Source organism: Oncorhynchus kisutch, linkage group LG21, assembly GCF_002021735.2.
Source record: "Oncorhynchus kisutch isolate 150728-3 linkage group LG21, Okis_V2, whole genome shotgun sequence".
Lineage (NCBI taxonomy): Eukaryota > Metazoa > Chordata > Actinopteri > Salmoniformes > Salmonidae > Oncorhynchus > Oncorhynchus kisutch.
Window position 1 is genome coordinate 2,206,969 of NC_034194.2, and position 18,330 is coordinate 2,225,298.

An 18,330-nucleotide genomic window follows, 5' to 3' on the forward strand; every position below is an offset into this window, starting at 1 on the left:
GAGCACATTTGAGAGAATTAAGCTTTTTGTGTGTATGGAACATTTCTGGGATCTTTTATTTCCGCGCATGAAACATGGGACCAACACTTGACATGTTGCATTTATTTTTTTGTTCGGTATATTTTCCTCTCCAGCTTCCTCTGTACATTCATTTCGATCGGAAAACGAGGTAGCAACATTATTCTTGTTCCCACTCTAACCCAACTACAACTTTTAAGGTTAAATGGTGCCTTCCTAAACCCTTTCTAAGCCTTATATAGATGCTTCATAACTTTTCCACCATGCAGCACACACCCAGAGGCCCCTGTGTCGCCCGGAGCCTGGCCTAAAACCTTGGACCCCAGAGAGAGTGGGACACGGAGATAGCCACAGCACCAGCAGGCTGAGGCAACTACCTTGCTGCATGAGAGCCCCGACGCCGAACCAGAAACTATTGAGCAACGTAAAATTGTTTTCCACCACGTCCGAGTCTGGGTTGCACGGATGGGGGTTGTACCACTCGTACGGGCTGAACCTGTGGTGGAGAGAGCAAACAAGACACTAAAATCAATCAAACAAAATAACATTAATGGCCAGGATGGTCTAGTGGTTAGTGCCTACACATCTGTCGGTGTCGGCATGGGTTCAAATCCGGCCGACTGCTTTTGACACACACCATCTCCTTCAACAATCTGTCCAATAGAACACACACACAATACCTTTACATTAAAAAACGAACAATGTTCAAGCTTCCCTAAAAAAACTTTAAAAAACGTGAAAATCGTGTTATTGTAAGGCGACCAAAACAGCTCCTATGATCCTCTACTATGCCCTCTGGGTCCCTCGCTCCTCTCGAGAACAAACACAAATCATTTCCCAACAACATATTGACGTATTCAAATGCTTTCAGTTTGTTGTGAGAGGCCCAATCGATGGAGTGGAATAACATTGTCACTGGAGAGAACGTCCCCATCCCTGATCATCTTTGGACATTGAGTTTTATCGACTGGAGGATCCTTTCTGATTCCCCCCTGGTGGTTTGAGACCCCATCACCCCTCCCCAATTCAGCCAATATGCCTTCTTCCATCCATAGACTTCCTTGTGCATGTCTAATCCTCCTCCCCCTCCATTGCCTGACTCACCCTCTCCCCTTTTCCTCCCCATCACTGCCTCCCTCCCTCTCTCCCTTCTTGCTTCTGTGCCCCCTAAGGGTGATGAGGGATATTCCTCATTTAATATCTTAAGTGAGAGTGGAGTCACATTAGCAGTGGGCAATTGGGTTAGCATTAAGCATCAGAACCTGATATACCAGTCTGCTGTGTGATGGTTTGTAGCTGTATCACCAAACCTGATGGAGTTTGTGCTAGAGGATTGGAGGGAAGAGCAGAGCACCCGGCTCATATTTGTATAATTTTGGGGGCAGATGCGAATAGGGTGACTGTCACACCCTGATCTGTTTCACCTGTCTTTGTGATTGTCTCCACCCCCCTCCAGGTGTCGCCCATCTTCCCCAATAACCCCTGTGTATTTATACCGGTGTTCTCTGTTTGTCTATTGCCAGTTTGTTTTGTTCGTCAAGCCTACCAGCGGTTTTTCCCTTGCTCCTGTCTTTGCTATAGTTCCTGTTTTCTTGTTTCCCGGTTTTGACCATTCCTGCCTGACTGCCCGCCCTGATCCTGAGCCTGCCTGCCGTCCTGTATCTTTGCCCCATCTATCTGGATTACTGACCTCTGCCTGATCCTGAGCCTGCCTGCTGTCCTGTATCTTTGCCCCACCTATCTGGATTACTGACCTCTGCCTGACCTGACCCTGCCTGCTGTCCTGTATCTTTGCCCCACCTATCTGGATTAGTGACCTCTGCCTGCCCTTGACCTGTCCTTTTGGCCACCCCTGTTCGAAAAATAAACTTTTGTTATTTTGACACTGTCTGCACCTGGGTCTTACCTTAAACGTGATAGTGGCAATCGTCACCTACACAACATCAAACATACAGAGAGCTATAGACACCCATGGGGCTGGGGATTTGAAAAAAACATCAGGGCTTTATTCCAATCTCCATACTACCTCTAGAATCAATGTACTCTAAGTGGTATGACAGTATAGACATTGGAACACAGCCCAGGTTTAATGTTCTGCTCATTGTTTCAGAATAAATTCCTAGTAGTAACTGATGTTTGACATTGATATATACTAGACTATGCTGTTTGCTTCCATGAATAGGATCAGGGAAGTAACGGAGGGTAAATGCATGTAAAAAATAGTTTATGCACCTTTTACACCAAGTTAGTGTTGTTTGGATTAATGTTGTTGAGCATTTACCAACCTTTGTGTTTACCACTACATCCCTTATTAGCATACATTTGAAACTGTAATCAGAATTACTTTGCCAAGTGTTTATGGTTCTCTGTATAAAAAAAAAGTTTATTACACAAAGAGGATGTCACGTTCTGACCTTAGTTCCTTTGTTTTTGTCTTTGTTTTAGTATGGTCAGGGCGTGAGTTGGGGTGGGCAGTCTGTTTGTTTTTCTATGTTGGTTTTTGAGTTTGGCCTAGTATGGTTCTCAGAGGCAGCGGTCAATTGTTGTCCCTGATTGAGAATCATACTTAGGTAGCCTGGGTTTCACTTTTGGTTTGTGGGTGTTTGTTTCCGTGTGAGTGTTTGGGCCACACGGTACTGTTTCAGTTTTGTATTTCACGTCATCGTTTATTGTTTTGATTCAGTGTTCAGTGCTTTCTTTTATTAAAATCATCATGAACACTTACCACGCTGCACTTTGGTCTCCAGACGACATCCGTTACAGAGGATGAATTGCGGGCTATTTACTTAAAAACCAGTTTGGTATGTGGATGCATTCCAAATGGAACCATGTTCCCTAAATAGTGCACAACTTTTGACCAGAGCTTCATGTTCAAAAGTAGTGCACTATATTTGGGATGTGGATAATTTAGCCTTTTCTTTACTGCTTCTCCATATACACTCCACATGGGAATCATTTCCCTGGACTTCCTCGGCCCCATCGGGCCGCCTGATTGTCCGGAATGTCAATGAGCTCTGTCTACTTCTAAACGCCAGAGACCATGCGCTGCTCAATGTCCCCTGTAGTGCGGTGTGTGACATTGTGTGACAGTGTGAAACTGTGTGTGAAAGGAACCGATTGTGTGCGTGAGGTTTCTCTGTGAGGTTTCTCTAAACTACGTCTAGTAATACGAGAGGTGCGTCTTTCTTTTTTGCATCGACGTCGTCATCCCCACAGTGACCGTACGAACATATTCCAACCAGAAACCATGGATTTACAAGCAACATCTGCATCGAGCTAAAGTCTAGAGCTGCCGCATTCAAGGAGCGGGAGACTAATCCGGACGCTAATAAGAAATCACGCTATGCCCTCAGATGAACCATCACAGGCAAAGAGTCAATACAGGATTAAGATGGAATCCTACTACACCGGCTCTGATGCTCGTCGGATGTGACAGGGCATAAAAACAATTACAGACTACAAAGGGAAACCCAGTGACGCGAGTTGCCCAGTGACACGAGCCTGCCAGACAAGCTAAATGCCTTTTATACTCGCTTCGAGGCAAGCAACACTGAAGCATGTATGGGAGCACCAGCTGTTCTGGATGACTGTGTGACAATGCTCCCGGTAGCCGATGTGAGCAAGACCTTTAAACAGGTCAACATTCACAAAGCCGTGGAGCCGGACGGACTCCCAGGACGTGTACTCAAAGCATGCGCGGACCAACTGGCAAGGGTCTTCACTGACATTTTCAACCTCTCCCTGACCGAGTCTGTAATACCTACATGTTTCAAGCAGACCACCGTAGTCCCTGAGCCCAAGGAAGCGAAGGTAAAATGCCAAAATGGCTCCTGCCTTGTAGCACTCACATCTGTAGCCGTGAAGTGCTTTGAAGGGCTGGTCATGGCTCACATCAACAGCAGCATCCTGGATACCCTAGACCCACTCCAATTTGCATACCGCCCCAACAGATCCACAGATGACGTAATCTAAATCACACTCCACACTGCCCTTTCCCACCTGGACAAAATGAACACCTATGTGAGAATGCTGTTCATTGACTACAACTCAGCGTTCAACACCATAGTACCCACGAAGCTCATCCCTAAGCTAAAGACCCTGGGACTAAACACCTCCCTCTGCAACTGGATCCTGGACTTCCTGACGGGCCACCCCCAGGTGGAAAGGGTAGGCAACAACACGTCTGCCACGCTGATCCTCAACACTGGGGCCCCTCGGGGGTGTGAACTGAATCCCCTCCTGTCCACCCAAGACTGCATGGCCAAACATGACTCCAGCACGCACCATCATTAAGTTTGCTGACAACAACAGTGTTATGCCTGATCACCGACAATGATGAGACAGTCAATAGGGAGGTCAGAGAACTTGCAGTGTGGTACCAGGACAACAACCTCTCCCTCAATGTGAGCAAGACGAAGGAGCTGATCGTGGACTCCAGAAAAAGCAGAGTCAAACAGGCCCCCATTAACATCGATGGGGCTGTAGTTGAGCGGCTCGAGAGTTTCAATTTCCTTGGTGTCCACATCACCAACGAACTATCATGGTCCAAACACACCATGACAGTTGTGAAGAGGGCACGACAAAACCTTTTCCCCTCAGGAGACTAAAAAGATTTGGCATGGGTCCCCAGATCCTCAAAAAGTTCTACAGCTGCACCATCGAGAGCATCCTGACCGGTTGCATCACCGCCTGGTATGGCAACTGCTCAGCATCTGACCATAAGGCGCTACAGAGGGTAGTGTGTATGGCCCAGTACATCACTGAGACCAAGCTTCCTGCCATCCAGGACCTATATAATAGGCGGTGTCTGAGGAAAGCCCATAAAATTGTCAAAGACTCCAGTCACCCAAGTCATATTGTTTTCTCTGCCACCGCATGGCAAGCGGTACTGGAGTGCCAAGTCTAGGATCAAAAGGCTCCTTAACAGCTTCTACCCCCAAGCCATAAGACTGCTGAACAATCAATCAAATGTCTACCAAACTTTTTACATTGAACCCCCCCCCCCCTTCCATATGTTTTGTACACTGCTACTACTCGCTGTTTATTATCTATGCATAGTCACTTCACCCCTACCTACAAATTACCTCAACTAACCTGTACCCCCACACACAGACTCAGTATCGGTACCCTCTGTATAAAGCCTCGTTATTGTTATGTTACTGTGTTACTTTAGTTTATTAGATAAATATTTTTCTTAACTCTTCTTGAACTGCACTGTTGGTTAAGGGCTTATAAGTAAGCATTTCAAGGTAAGGTCTACACTTGCGACAAATAAAGGTTGATTTGATACGAACACACATGCCGAGTTCCACACAGAATAACAAAATGAATCCTCTGCCTCTTCTCTCATCATCCTCCTCTCCTATCCAGGGTCACAATAACCCAACAGGCATCAGCTGTCGGCCGGATTAAATTACTCTAGCCAGCTTTATAGATCGGTTTCTTTACTTGTCTCAGGGCAGCTGAAAAAAAAAAGAGAGAGAGGAAGCGCGAGAGCGAGAGCGCGAGCGAGCGAGAGAACGAGTGTGTGTGTGTGGTGGACATTGTGCGGCAGGCGCACGGTCGCCAGCGGTTACAAGGAGACAGTGTGTGTGTGTTGAAGAGAGAGCCCGAGGTGACACTGTGATATATACTTATCTAGGGTGTAAGCTGGCATGAGGAGCAATTACATGTTTACATGTAATGACAGGGGCCTTATTGCGAATGTCACATGCATTGTCCAAGTTTTCTGTGGTATACACTGCTCAATAAAATAAAGGGAACACTTAAACAACACAATGTAACCCCAAGTCAATCACACTTCTGTGAAATCAAACTGTCCACTTAGGAAGCAACACTGATTGACAATACATTTCACATGCTGTTGTGCAAATGGAATAGACAACAGGTGGAAATTATAGGCAATTAGCAAGACACCCCCAATAAAGGTGTGGTTGTGCAGGTGGTGACCACAGACCACTTTTCAGTTCCTATGCTTCCTGGCTGATGTTTTGGTCACTTTTGAATGCTGGCGGTGCTTTCACTCTAGTGGTAGCATGAGACGGAGTCTACAACCCACACAAGTGGCTCAGGTAGTGAAACTCATCCAGAATGGCACATCAATGCGAGCTGTGGCAAGAAGGTGTGCTGTGTCTGTCAGCGTAGTGTCCAGAGCATGGAGGCGCTACCAGGAGACAGGCCAGTACATCAGGAGACGTGGAGGAGGCCGTAGGAGGGAAACAACCCAGCAGCAGGACCGCTACCTCCGCCTTTGTGCAAGGAGGAGCAGGAGGAGCACTGCCAGAGCCCTGCAAAATGACCTCCAGCAGGCCACAAATGTGCATGTGTCTGCTCAAACGGTCAGAAACAGACTCCATGAGGGTGGTATGAGGGCCTGACGTCCACAGGTGGGGGTTGTGCTTACAGCCCAACACCGTGTAGGATGTTTGGCATTTTCCAGAGAACACCAAGATTGGCAAATTCGCCACTGACGCCCTGTGCTCTTCACAGATGAAAGCAGGTTCACACTGAGCACATGTGACAGACGTGACAGTCTGGAGACGCCGTGGAGAACGTTCTGCTGCCTGCAACATCCTCCAGCATGACCGGTTTGGGGGTCAGTCATGGTGTTGGGTGGCATTTCTTTGGGGGGCCGCACAGCCCTCCATGTGCTCGCCAGAGGTAGCCTGACTGCCATTAGGTACAGAGATGAGATCCTCAGACCCCTTGTGAGACCATATGCTGGTGCGGTGGGCCCTGGGTTCCTCCTAATGCAAGACAATGCTAGAACTCATGTGGCTGGAGTGTGTCAGCAGTTCCTGCACGAGGAAGGCATTGATGCTATGGACTGGCCCGCCCGTTCCCCAGACTTGAATCCAATTGAGCGCATCTGGGACATCATGTCTCACTCCATCCACCAACGCCACGTTGCAACACAGACTGTCCAGGAGTTGGCGGATGCTTTAGTCCAGGTCTGGGAGGAGATCCCTCAGGAGACCATCCACCACCTCATCAGGAGCATGCCCAGGCATTGTAGGGAAGTCATACAGGCATGTGGAGGCCACACACATTACTGAGCCTTATTTTGACTTGTTTTAAGGACATTACATCGAAGTTGGATCAGCCTGTAGTGTGGTTTTCCACTTTAATTTTGAGTGTGACTCCAAATCCAGACCTCCATGGGTTGATACATTTGATTTGCATTGATAATGTGTGATTTTGTTGTCAGCACATTCAACTATGTAAAGAAAAAAAGTATTTAATAAAAATATTTCATTCATTCAGATCTAGGATGTGTTATTTTAGTGTTCCCTTAATTTTTTTGAGCAGTGTATTTTGCGACTGTATACGTATGTGCTCTATGATTGAGAACACCCTCTGAGTGAATAAAGAGAGTAAAGAAATAACAAAATGTTGGAGGAAACAGTTTAGGAATGTGAAAAAATAGAATTCTGCCGATTATAGGAAAATAAGTTAGTTCCTTTTAGCCCTTCAATGAGCTTTTAAACCCTTCGAGATCTGAAGTTTACCTGCTTTACCACTGACATATCTCCATCTATGGCTACACTACCGACTATTTGTAGGGGGTTAAAGAAAACAATATCCTTCACATATAGGGACTCAACCAATCTGTCTGTAGGTCAATACTACAATTATGAGAGAGCAAGTTGACGCCTGGGCAGAAATCAGTACATCAGGCTTAGAGCTTTTGCACATCAACACCCATATGGAGGAGAGAGAGGAATAGTTATCTGATAAAGAAGACTATAGTATGGGCAATATTGGGGTGATTTACTGGGTTCAAACCCAGGTTCCCTTAATTGCCATAGCACTGTTTAAGCCTGCTGAGCTAAAGCCTCTAAGACCAAGTCATCATGTTTCAAGCAAAGTTATTCATCACTAGAGTGTGGTTTAAGGAAGTTTGTTATAATAAGTGAATCTGTTATACTAAGCACACTTTCATACACACACAATGTTGACACACAAACATGCTTATACGCAGACAATGTTGCAGCTATATCTGAGTTCATTTGACTGTGTTTACTGTGTAAACGTAAAACCATGTAAAGGCTACATTGAACATATAGAGAAGCTTACCCAACATACCTTTGATAAAGGTGACAATAAAATAAGTGCATATTCTGAACCAACTTAGGTGACAGTTGTTGCCTTCCTTTCAGGTGATGATCAAAAGGCCAGTAACATTTGGAAGGCGTGTATTAACCACAAAACTCTTGGGGTCTAACCAAAGATCAATCAACAGCTGGCACCCCAGAGTTCAGGGGTTAATGAACACTTTTCTACACTAGCAAAGGCTCCAGGGGAATTCTACCAAAAAGCGGGCAACATTGGGCATGGGATGTCATAATGGCATCATATTGTTGTTGTAAACTGGTTTTACGGATGCCGAAATGTCAGTTTACAACCATCTAAAGATGTATTTTTTGCAACCAGAAAAATAAGTATTACTCTACTTATAATAGCTGTATAAACACACTGTACTCAGCTCCTAACACTGAACAAACCAATATATAACCAAAGGCCAGGCAAGGTTATAGGTTACTTATAGAGTGCTTTAGCTCTACCTCACTCGATTGTTTCATATTTCCCTCAGTCTGGGGTTAAGCCAGGGCATGTCCACAGTACTTTACATAAGATAGCTTTACATGAACTTAAGGGCATATTTACTGCCTCAGTCAGCCGGACTTAATGCCCACACTGTCAAAGCTTTCCTGTGGGGCATAGTGTTGGTTTCACAGGTAGAATAACTTCACACTCTGAGCTTGTACTAGTATCGTAAGACAGAGAGAAAAGCCACTGTCTGGGTTGTGAAAGCGAGCGGTGAGGGATGCATGTTACCTGGCTATGACAAACAGCACACAACTGACACCCAAGTAAGCCAGCAGAATATACATCCAGATATCGGGTGAGAGGGGGTTGAGGAAGGAGAAGACACCCGGGTTGGTTCCGTTGGGCTTGCGGTAGAGGATACTTATCCCCAGGGTCATGAAGGGCTTGGAGAAGTCGATGACCTTCTCCCTCACATAGGTAATGGCCAAAGGAGCCACCACTAGGTCTGCTTTCTGTGGACAGAGATCAGGGAAGGAATTGGAGTCCACCAATCAGAAGCTGTGGTATCACATCAAAACCAATCAAATTAGGACACACATTGGGAGGTGGGTGTAGTCTACCAATTAGGGGATATGGTATCAAATTAGAACAAATACAATTTGGACATAGATTGTGGGGTGGAGATAGTCGACCAATCAGGGGCTGTGGTATCACATTAGAAACCGGGGCTTACAAGAAACTATCAGATATAGGATCTCCTCTCTGTCAACACTTTGACCAGTCACTGAGAATGTGTGGAAGATCCTAGAAGGACAAGGGAAAAATCAGTGAAGTCATTTAAACTAAGTTGTTATTGTAAATTTGCTTATGTCCTGGATGCTGATTGGCTGAAAGCCGTGGTACATCAGACAATATACCACGGGTATGTCGCAAAAATACATGTTTACTGTTCTGTTTATGTTGGTAACCAGTTCGTAATAGCAATAAGGGAGTGTGTGGTATATGGCTAATATACTGTGCCACAGCTAAGGGGTGTATCCAGGCACTTCACTTCGCGTCGTGCCTAAGAACAGCCCTTAACCGTGGTATATTGGCCATATACCTCACCCCCTCTGGCCTTATTGCTTGAATTTAAAACTTGTTCTCAATGACTTACCTTGCTAAATAAATATGCAATATGAGAAATGTGCAAGTCTTGGTGGGAACTGGGAAGTCAAAGGACTAAAAAGCGTCCTTATTATAATTGGTGCACTGTAGACCCAAACAGACCCTGTAAGGTCAAAACCTCTGGACCTATTCAAAGCCCATTCTCCATTGTATCCATTATCTTCCAAACCGTATCCATTATCTGCCAAACCGTATCCTCATCACCACGGCAACACACCAATAACCACCACAGGAACCATGAGACTCCTCCACTCCACTACTCACGTGGTCCATGAGCTCCCTGACCATGCCATTCCACTGGCCCGTGCTCTCCTCCAGCGCCCCATACTTGCCGTCCTCCACCAGGCGCACCTAATAATAATAATAATAATAATAATAAACAGTGATATTAATTATAAAAGTAACAAGAAAAATAATATATGCCATTCAGTAAACACTTGTAGTAGTATGAGCATTCATTTTCATACTGTTCCCCCATGGAGATCAAACCCACAACCCTGGTATTGCAAGCCCCATGCTCTACCAACTGAGCCACATGGAAAGCCACTCACCTCATAGTGAAAGCCCAGGATCCCCGAGAGCTCGCGGAGCAGGTCGATGCAATAGCCCTCGAAGCGGTCGTTTCCGTACAGCGGCTTGTCGGACTTCTTGAACATCACATAGGGCTCCACCTGTTAAGGAAAGATGGGGGTGGGAGGGATGGGGAGAAGGTAGAGTGAAAGAGGGAGGAGGAAGAAAGGAGGGAGAGGGTGGAAAGGGGGAGAGAGGCAGAGACAGAAAGGAGGAAGAGGCAAAGGGAGGGGTTATGAGTAGGGAGGGGGATGAGAAAAGACCAAGGAGAGTGATAGAAGGAGAAGAAGAAAGGAAGGACAGGCAAATGAAGGGGGTAAAGACAAATAGAGGTGGTAGGAGGTGAGAGAGAGGTAGAGATAGGGATGAGAAAAGACAAAAAGGACAAGAAAGAGAATTATGTCAAAAGAGAGCAGAGAAAAAATACATGATACTCCAGCTATGGGGCAGCAGGTAGCCTAGCAGATAGCATAGCAGTTAAAGTGGAACTGACAGCATTTTAGAAACCTGAAATTATATTAAAATCTATATTCAGACCCCTTCCCTTTTTACACATTTTGTTACGTTTCAGCCTTATTCAAAAGGATTGTGTCAAGGCACAGATATGGGGAGGGCACCATGTCTGCAGCATTGAAGGACCCCAAGAGCACAGTAGCCTCCATCATTCTTAAATGGAAGTTTGAAACCACCAAGATTCTTCCTAGAGCTGAGCAATCAGGGAGAAGGGCCTTGGTCAGGGAGGTGACCAATAACCCGATGGTCACTCTGACAAAGCTCCAGAGTTCCTCTGTGGAGATGGGAGAACCTTCCAAAAGGACAACCATCTCTGCAGCACTTCACCAATGAGGCAATGATTGTAGAGTTGCCAGACGGAAGCCACCCCCCAGTAAAAGGCACCGGACAGCTTGGAGTTTGCCAAAACGCACCTAAAGGACTCTCAGACCATGAGAATCAAGATTATCTGGTCTGATGAAACCAAGATTGAACTCTTTTGGCCTGAATGCAAAGCGTCATGTCTGGAGGAAACCTGGCACCATCCTAACGGCGAAGCATGGTGGTGGCAGCATCATGCTGAAGGGATGTTTTTCAGGGGCAGAGACTGGGAGACTAGTCAGGTTGAGGGAAAGATGAACGGAGCAAAGTACAGAGAGATCCTTTTTTTTTACCCCTTTTTCTCCCCAATTTTGTGGTATCCAATTGTTTTTAGTAGCTACTATCTTGTCTCATCGCTACAACTCCCGTACGGGCTCGGGAGAGACGAAGGTTGAAAGTCATGCCTTCTCCGATACACAACCCAACCAAGCCGCACTGCGATCCAACCCGGAAGCCAGCCGCACCAATGTGTCGGAGGAAACACCGTGCACCTGGCAACCTTGGTTAGCGCGCACTGCGCCCGGCCCGCCACAGGAGTCGCTGGTGCGCGATGAGACAAGGATTTCCCTACCGGCCAAACCCTCCCTAACCTGGACGACGCTAGGCCAATCTCCCGGTCGCGGCCTGTTACGACAGAGCCTAGGCGGGAACCCAGAGTCTCTGGTGGCACAGCTGGCGCTGCAGTACAGAGAGATCCTTAATGAAAACCTGCTCCAGAGTGCTCAGGACCTCAGACTGGGGCGAAGGTTCACCTTCCAACAGGACAATGACCTTAAGCACACAGCGAAGACAACGCACGCATTGCTTCGTGACAAGTCTCTGGCTAGGCCACTCAATGTCCTTGAGTGGCCCAGCCAGAGCGTGGACTTGAACCCGAACAAATATCTCTGGAGAGACCTGAAAATAGCTGTACAGTGAAGCTCCCCATCCAACCTGAGCTTGAGAGGATTTGCAGAGAAGAATGGGAGAAACTCCCCAAATACAGGTGAGCCAAGCTTGTAGCGTCATACCCAAGAAGACTCCAGGCTGTAATTGCTGCCAAAAGAGCTTCAACAAAGTACTGAGTAAAGAGTCTGAATACTTTTGTAAATGTTATATTTCATTTTTTCATTTTAATACATTTGCAAAAATGTCTAAATACCTGTTTTTTCTTTGTCAGTATAGGGTATTGTGTGTAGATTGTATAAATAATAGAATAAAACCTAATAAAAACATATCAGTCTTGTCCTGGACTGGACTCAGACTGGTGCGCCATAGCTAATCAGAGCTTCAGTAGGCCTATATGCATGCATTACGTTTGGGGGAGAGGAGGTAACATCAAGATCCTACTACTACAAAGGGTGGCTTACTGGATATCCTCTTTAAAAACATTGACCCCTAGTGGTCTGAATATTGACTTGGATCTCAGGCCCTTCTTATGACCACATTTTCCTATATGAACAAGTCTTATAAATGTAAAAAATATTTTTTACATCTTATTAGAGTACACCTGATATGTTCCCCCTGTTGATGCTCATTATATATTAAAGTTGAACCAAAAGATTACATGTAACAAAAATGAAATACCAAATTATGTGAAATTGAATGAAACAATAATATGTTGAGGCTAATATGATGTACAATATTCCATTATGTTTCTATATGATAACAATACCGTAATATATTTAATATGCGATATACTATTTTTTAAAGTTTCACTAATTAATTTTAATGAACTTAATCATTATGACACACCCCTCACTACTGTCATTGGTTGCACTAATTGCACTGTTTGTCTACATAACCTGGTTCAAGTATTCATGACATTACCCTGAAGAAGACACAGTGATGCTGAAACGTTGGTAAATACCCATTAAATTGCTGGGAGATTATACATGGTGCAACTTTTTGATTTTGATAGTTTAGTTTATTTGCCGTTAGTAAGCACCTCCACACAAACTATTATTCTGGGCGTGGGCCAGTTCATATTTTTTTTATTTTTATGAAATACATTTTACCAAGACAAATAATATTCTTCATGTCTTGAATTATTCAGTAGAGTCTTTCTCTAACATGGGATTAACATTATATCCAAGAAGTCATATTTCGTAACCTAATACATCCGACAATAAGCACCGAGCTCTGTTGACAGAGCGGTGCTGCTCCCTCACAACAACTTTTGAATTTGACATGTTGTGGTGGTTGTCTGCAAAGTTGTTTCTGTGGGTCACAAAAAGCTAAATTAGCATGAATTAAGCGAGCTGAATTAAACGTAAAAGGCTTTGAAAATAAAAAGTACGCTCAGTGCCTAATTTACATTTCACCGAGATACGCTTGTTTTTGTGAGACAACTTCTAAAAAGAACAGGAATTTAGCATAAAGAAAAGTACTGAAATATGAAAATACATGTTATGTCTCAAAATCTTACTTGAGAAATGAGAAAGCACTTAGAAATGCTTGTTTTTTAAAGAAAAGCATATTTTTGATCCAATTAAATAACATCAAATTGATCATAAATACAGTGTAGACATTGTTAATGTTGTAAATGACTATTGTAGCTGGAAACAGCTGATTTTTAGGCCCATTATCAGCAACCATCACTCCTGTGTTCCAATGGCACATTGTGTTAGTTAATCCAAGTTTATCATTTTAAAAGGCTAATTGATAATTAGAAAACCCTTTTGCAATTATGTTAGCACAGCTGAAAACTGTCTCTAACCAGAATAGAAAGAGTGGGAGGCCCTGGTGCAGAACTGAGCAAGAGGACAAGTGCATTAGAGTGTCTAGTTTGAGAAACAGATACCTCACAAGTCCTCAATGAGCAGCTTCATTAAATAGTACCCGCAAAACACCAGTCTCAACGTCAACTGTGAAGAGGCGACTCCGGGATGTTGGCCTTCTAGGCAGAGTTGCAAAGAAAAAGCCATCTCTCAGACTGGCCAATAAAAATAAAGATTAAGATGGGCAAAAGAACACAGACACTGAACAGAGGAAGATTGGAAAAAAGTTTTAAGGCCAGACGAATCTGTTTGAGGTGTTCGGGTCACAAAAAAAAACATTTGTGAGATGCAGAAAAAAATGAAGATGCTGGAGGAGTGCTTGACACCATCTGTCAAGTATGGTGGAGGTAATGTGATGGTCTGTGGGGAGCTTTGGTGGTGGTAAAGTGGGGGATTTGTACAGGGTAAAAGGGATCTTGAAGAAGGAAGGCTATCACTCCATTTTGCAACGCTATACCCTGTGGACGGTGCTTAAATTGGAGCCAATTTCCTCCTACAACAGGACAAAGAATCAAAGCTCCAAACTATGCAAGAACTATTTTGGGAAGAAGCAGTCAGCTGGTATTCTGTCTATAATGGAGTGGCCATCACAGTCACTGGATCTCAACTCTATTGAGCTGTTGTGGGAGCAGCTTGACCATATGGTATGTAAGAAGTGCCCATCAAGCCAATCCAACTTGTGGGAGATGCTTCAGGAAGCATGGGGTGAAATCTCTTCAGATTACTTCAACAAATTGACAACTAGAATGCCAAAGGTTTACAAGGCTGTAATTGCTGCAAATGGACGATTCTTTGAAGCACATTTCTTTGACCAGGGTGGCATGGTGCCATTGACAGAGATATTATAGAAATGAGATAGGAACCCAATAAATGAAGGAACGTGTAACACCCCACACAGCAGACCGTCGACCAATCGCGTGCAAATGGTCATGCGGTTGCTAAACTAATCCGCTCTCATATGTCGAGAAACGTGCCTATTTTCCTCGAAAGTACGTCATGTCACAATTCCAAAGCTATACGATATTACAGATAGCAAGTTAATTATCTCACATCTCTGAAAATATTTGTAATGTTGTACTTCTTGTTGATGAAATTCATGCTAATGTTTGAGCTAGCACCCAATAGACTACCATGCACTCCTTGTCCCAGATTCGCCCAGAATGCACCGCACGACCAATACCGTAGCATGGGCATTGTTTCCCATCTCCTCAAAAGTATATCTGCCGCTGTGAATGTCACCCTGTTGGGAACATCGACCTGCAGGTTGAACATGGTGAGATTGTAGACTCCTAAATTGATAGTGCAGTTTGTTTAGGCGATTTTACGTCGCCAAAATTAAACATTTATTCACAAAAAATATTGTTCTCACATATTAGTGTTATTTAACACTGTAAATTAAAGGAATGAGTTGTTTCGGGTGGATTTTCCCCCTAAAATACTATTTGACCCATTTGTCGTTTTTTGATTGGGCACCCGACTGATTCACTCTCTCCTCTTAGTCGTCATGACTTCAGTGATCCTGCTGTGTGCATATGTGAGGCCGCAGAAAGAAAGAGAACTAGCCAAATGTACGTTTACCAGTATGGTGGAGACGCGGAGGGATTTGTTAGCCAGAGAGTCAGTGATGTTAGTCGTCTTGCTCTTGTGGTTCTCTGTCATGTTCAGCCCACTGGGAGGGTCCCATGTTCCAATCTGTTGGGGAAACATATGATCCCCCCATGTGATAAAATGGTACTGTATATGCATACACAGACAGACATGAGTTGTGAACACACACCAGTGGTATAAAGTCACTAGGGAAAGTCTACACACCCCTTGCACGGTCTTCACATTTTAATGCCTTAAAATGTAATCTAAAAAGGGATTACATTGGATTACTCCTACCAATCTACTCCACATTTTCGAAGTAAACGACAAATTATACAACATTTTCCAAATGAATAACAAAAATATAATTGAAGATGTATTGATTGATTGAAAATACAGACAATCAACAACACTGCATTCACTCCACATTACTGGCCTGTATGGCAAAGTTAAAAGGAAGCATGTGTTAAAGAATCCATTCCAAATCTTTCATTCTGTTTGCAACAAGGCCGTTAAGTAATAAGGCAAGACAACATATGAAACATGGTTTTTGGGGGCCATAAAGAAAAATCCCAATACAACACAAAAGCCTACAATACAAATGCCAGGAAAGCCTGTCTTTTCAAGTATTGTGGTGGCAGCATCGCGATATGGGTATGCCATCACCAGCAGGGACTGGGGAGTTTGTCAGGTTCAATTTCCCTTCATCAGCCATATCATCCAGTAGCCATTCTCAAGTCTCAGACAAATGTTTCTCTTCCTGTTGATGGACTCTTTTGTCACTCCTAAACCCCAATCAGTCTCCCCCTGCACCTCATAGTAAAATTGAGGAGAAGCCCTTCTTTCCTAGGACACACACACACACTCTTTTGGGGTTTTCAATGAGATTCTGTCTTCTGGTTGAAAACTTCTTTACTGTCCTCAGACAGAATAAGAGTGGGGTGTGCTGTATCAGGGTCAGCGCCAAGTGATTTTCATTTTCAAAATCTGTTCCAAATTATTCCCACACATTTTTTTATTTCACCTTTATTTAACCAGGTAGGCCAGTTGAGAACAAGTTCTCATTTACAACTGGCCAAGATCAAGCAACAAAAACAACAGAGTTACACATAAACAAACGTACAATCAATAAAACAATAGAAAAAAAAGAAATATGTACAGTGTAGTGTGTGTAAATGTAGAAGAATAGGGAGGTACGCAATTTTAATTTATTTATTTCACCTTTATGTTACCAGGTAGGCTAGAACAAGAGCACCTCCTCCCAGCTGCCCACTGCACTGAGGCTAGGTAACACGGTCACCACTGATAAATCCATGATTATCGAAAACTTCAATAAGCATTTCTCAACGGCTGGCCATGCCTTCCGCCTGGCTACTTCAACCTCGGCCAACAGCTCCGCCCCCCCCGCAGCTCCTCGCCCTAGCCTCTCCAGGTTCTCCTTTACCCAAATCCAGATAGCAGATGTTCTGAAAGAGCTGCAAAACCTGGACCCGTACAAATCAGCTGGGCTTGACAATCTGGACCCTCTATTTCTGAAACTATCTGCCACCATTGTCGCAACCCCTATTACCAGCCTGTTCAACCTCTCTTTCATCTCGTCTGAGATCCCCAAGGATTGGAAAGCTGCCGCAGTCATCCCCCTCTTCAAAGGGGGAGACACCCTGGACCCAAACTGTTGCAGACCTATATCCATCCTGCCCTGCCTATCTAAGGTCTTCGAAAGCCAAGTCAACAAACAGGTCACTGACCATCTCGAATCCCACCGTACCTTCTCCGCTGTGCAATCTGGTTTCCGAGCCGGTCACGGGTGCACCTCAGCCACACTCAAGGTACTAAACGATATCATAACCGCCATCGATAAAAGACAGTACTGTGCAGCCGTCTTCATCGACCTTGCCAAGGCTTTCGACTCTGTCAATCACCATATTCTTATCGGCAGACTCAGTAGCCTCGGTTTTTCGGATGACTGCCTTGCCTGGTTCACCAATTACTTTGCAGACAGAGTTCAGTGTGTCAAATCGGAGGGCATGCTGTCCGGTCCTCTGGCAGTCTCTATGGGGGTGCCACAGGGTTCAATTCTCGGGCCGACTCTTTTCTCTGTGTATATCAATGATGTTGCTCTTGCTGCGGGCGATTCCCTGATCCACCTCTACGCAGACGACACCATTCTATATACTTTCGGCCCGTCTTTGGACACTGTGCTATCTAACCTCCAAACAAGCTTCAATGCCATACAACACTCCTTCCGTGGCCTCCAACTGCTCTTAAACGCCAGTAAAACCAAATGCATGCTTTTCAACCGGTCGCTGCCTGCACCTGCATGCCCGACTAGCATCACCACCCTGGATGGTTCCGACCTAGAATATGTGGACGTCTATAAGTACCTAGGTGTCTGGCTAGACTGCAAACTCTCCTTCCAGACTCATATCAAACATCTCCAATCGAAAATCAAATCAAGAGTCGGCTTTCTATTCCGCAACAAAGCCTCCTTCACTCACGCCGCCAAGCTTACCCTAGTAAAACTGACTATCCTACCGATCCTCGACTTCGGCGATGTCATCTACAAAATGGCTTCCAACACTCTACTCAGCAAACTGGATGCAGTCTATCACAGTGCCATCCGTTTTGTCACTAAAGCACCTTACACCACCCACCACTGCGACTTGTATGCTCTAGTCGGCTGGCCCTCGCTACATATTCGTCGCCAGACCCACTGGCTCCAGGTCATCTACAAGTCCATGCTAGGTAAAGCTCCGCCTTATCTCAGCTCACTGGTCACGATGGCAACACCCATCTGTAGCACGCG

The 18,330-nt window shown here is 44.8% G+C and overlaps 1 protein-coding gene across 1 annotated transcript in view; it reads right to left on the minus strand.

Moving 5' to 3' along the window:
- The window catches only part of LOC109876212 (glutamate receptor ionotropic, kainate 2), a 204,627-nt gene that overhangs the window by 32,374 nt on the left and 153,923 nt on the right, over positions 1-18,330 (minus strand). The window contains exons 9-13 of the mRNA XM_031800870.1: positions 15,516-15,629; positions 10,287-10,406; positions 10,000-10,086; positions 8,857-9,080; positions 396-514 (exon numbers count right to left, since the gene is read on the minus strand). Coding sequence (XP_031656730.1) covers positions 396-514; positions 8,857-9,080; positions 10,000-10,086; positions 10,287-10,406; positions 15,516-15,629 — 664 coding nt within the window. The remainder of the gene's footprint in view (positions 1-395; positions 515-8,856; positions 9,081-9,999; positions 10,087-10,286; positions 10,407-15,515; positions 15,630-18,330) is intronic.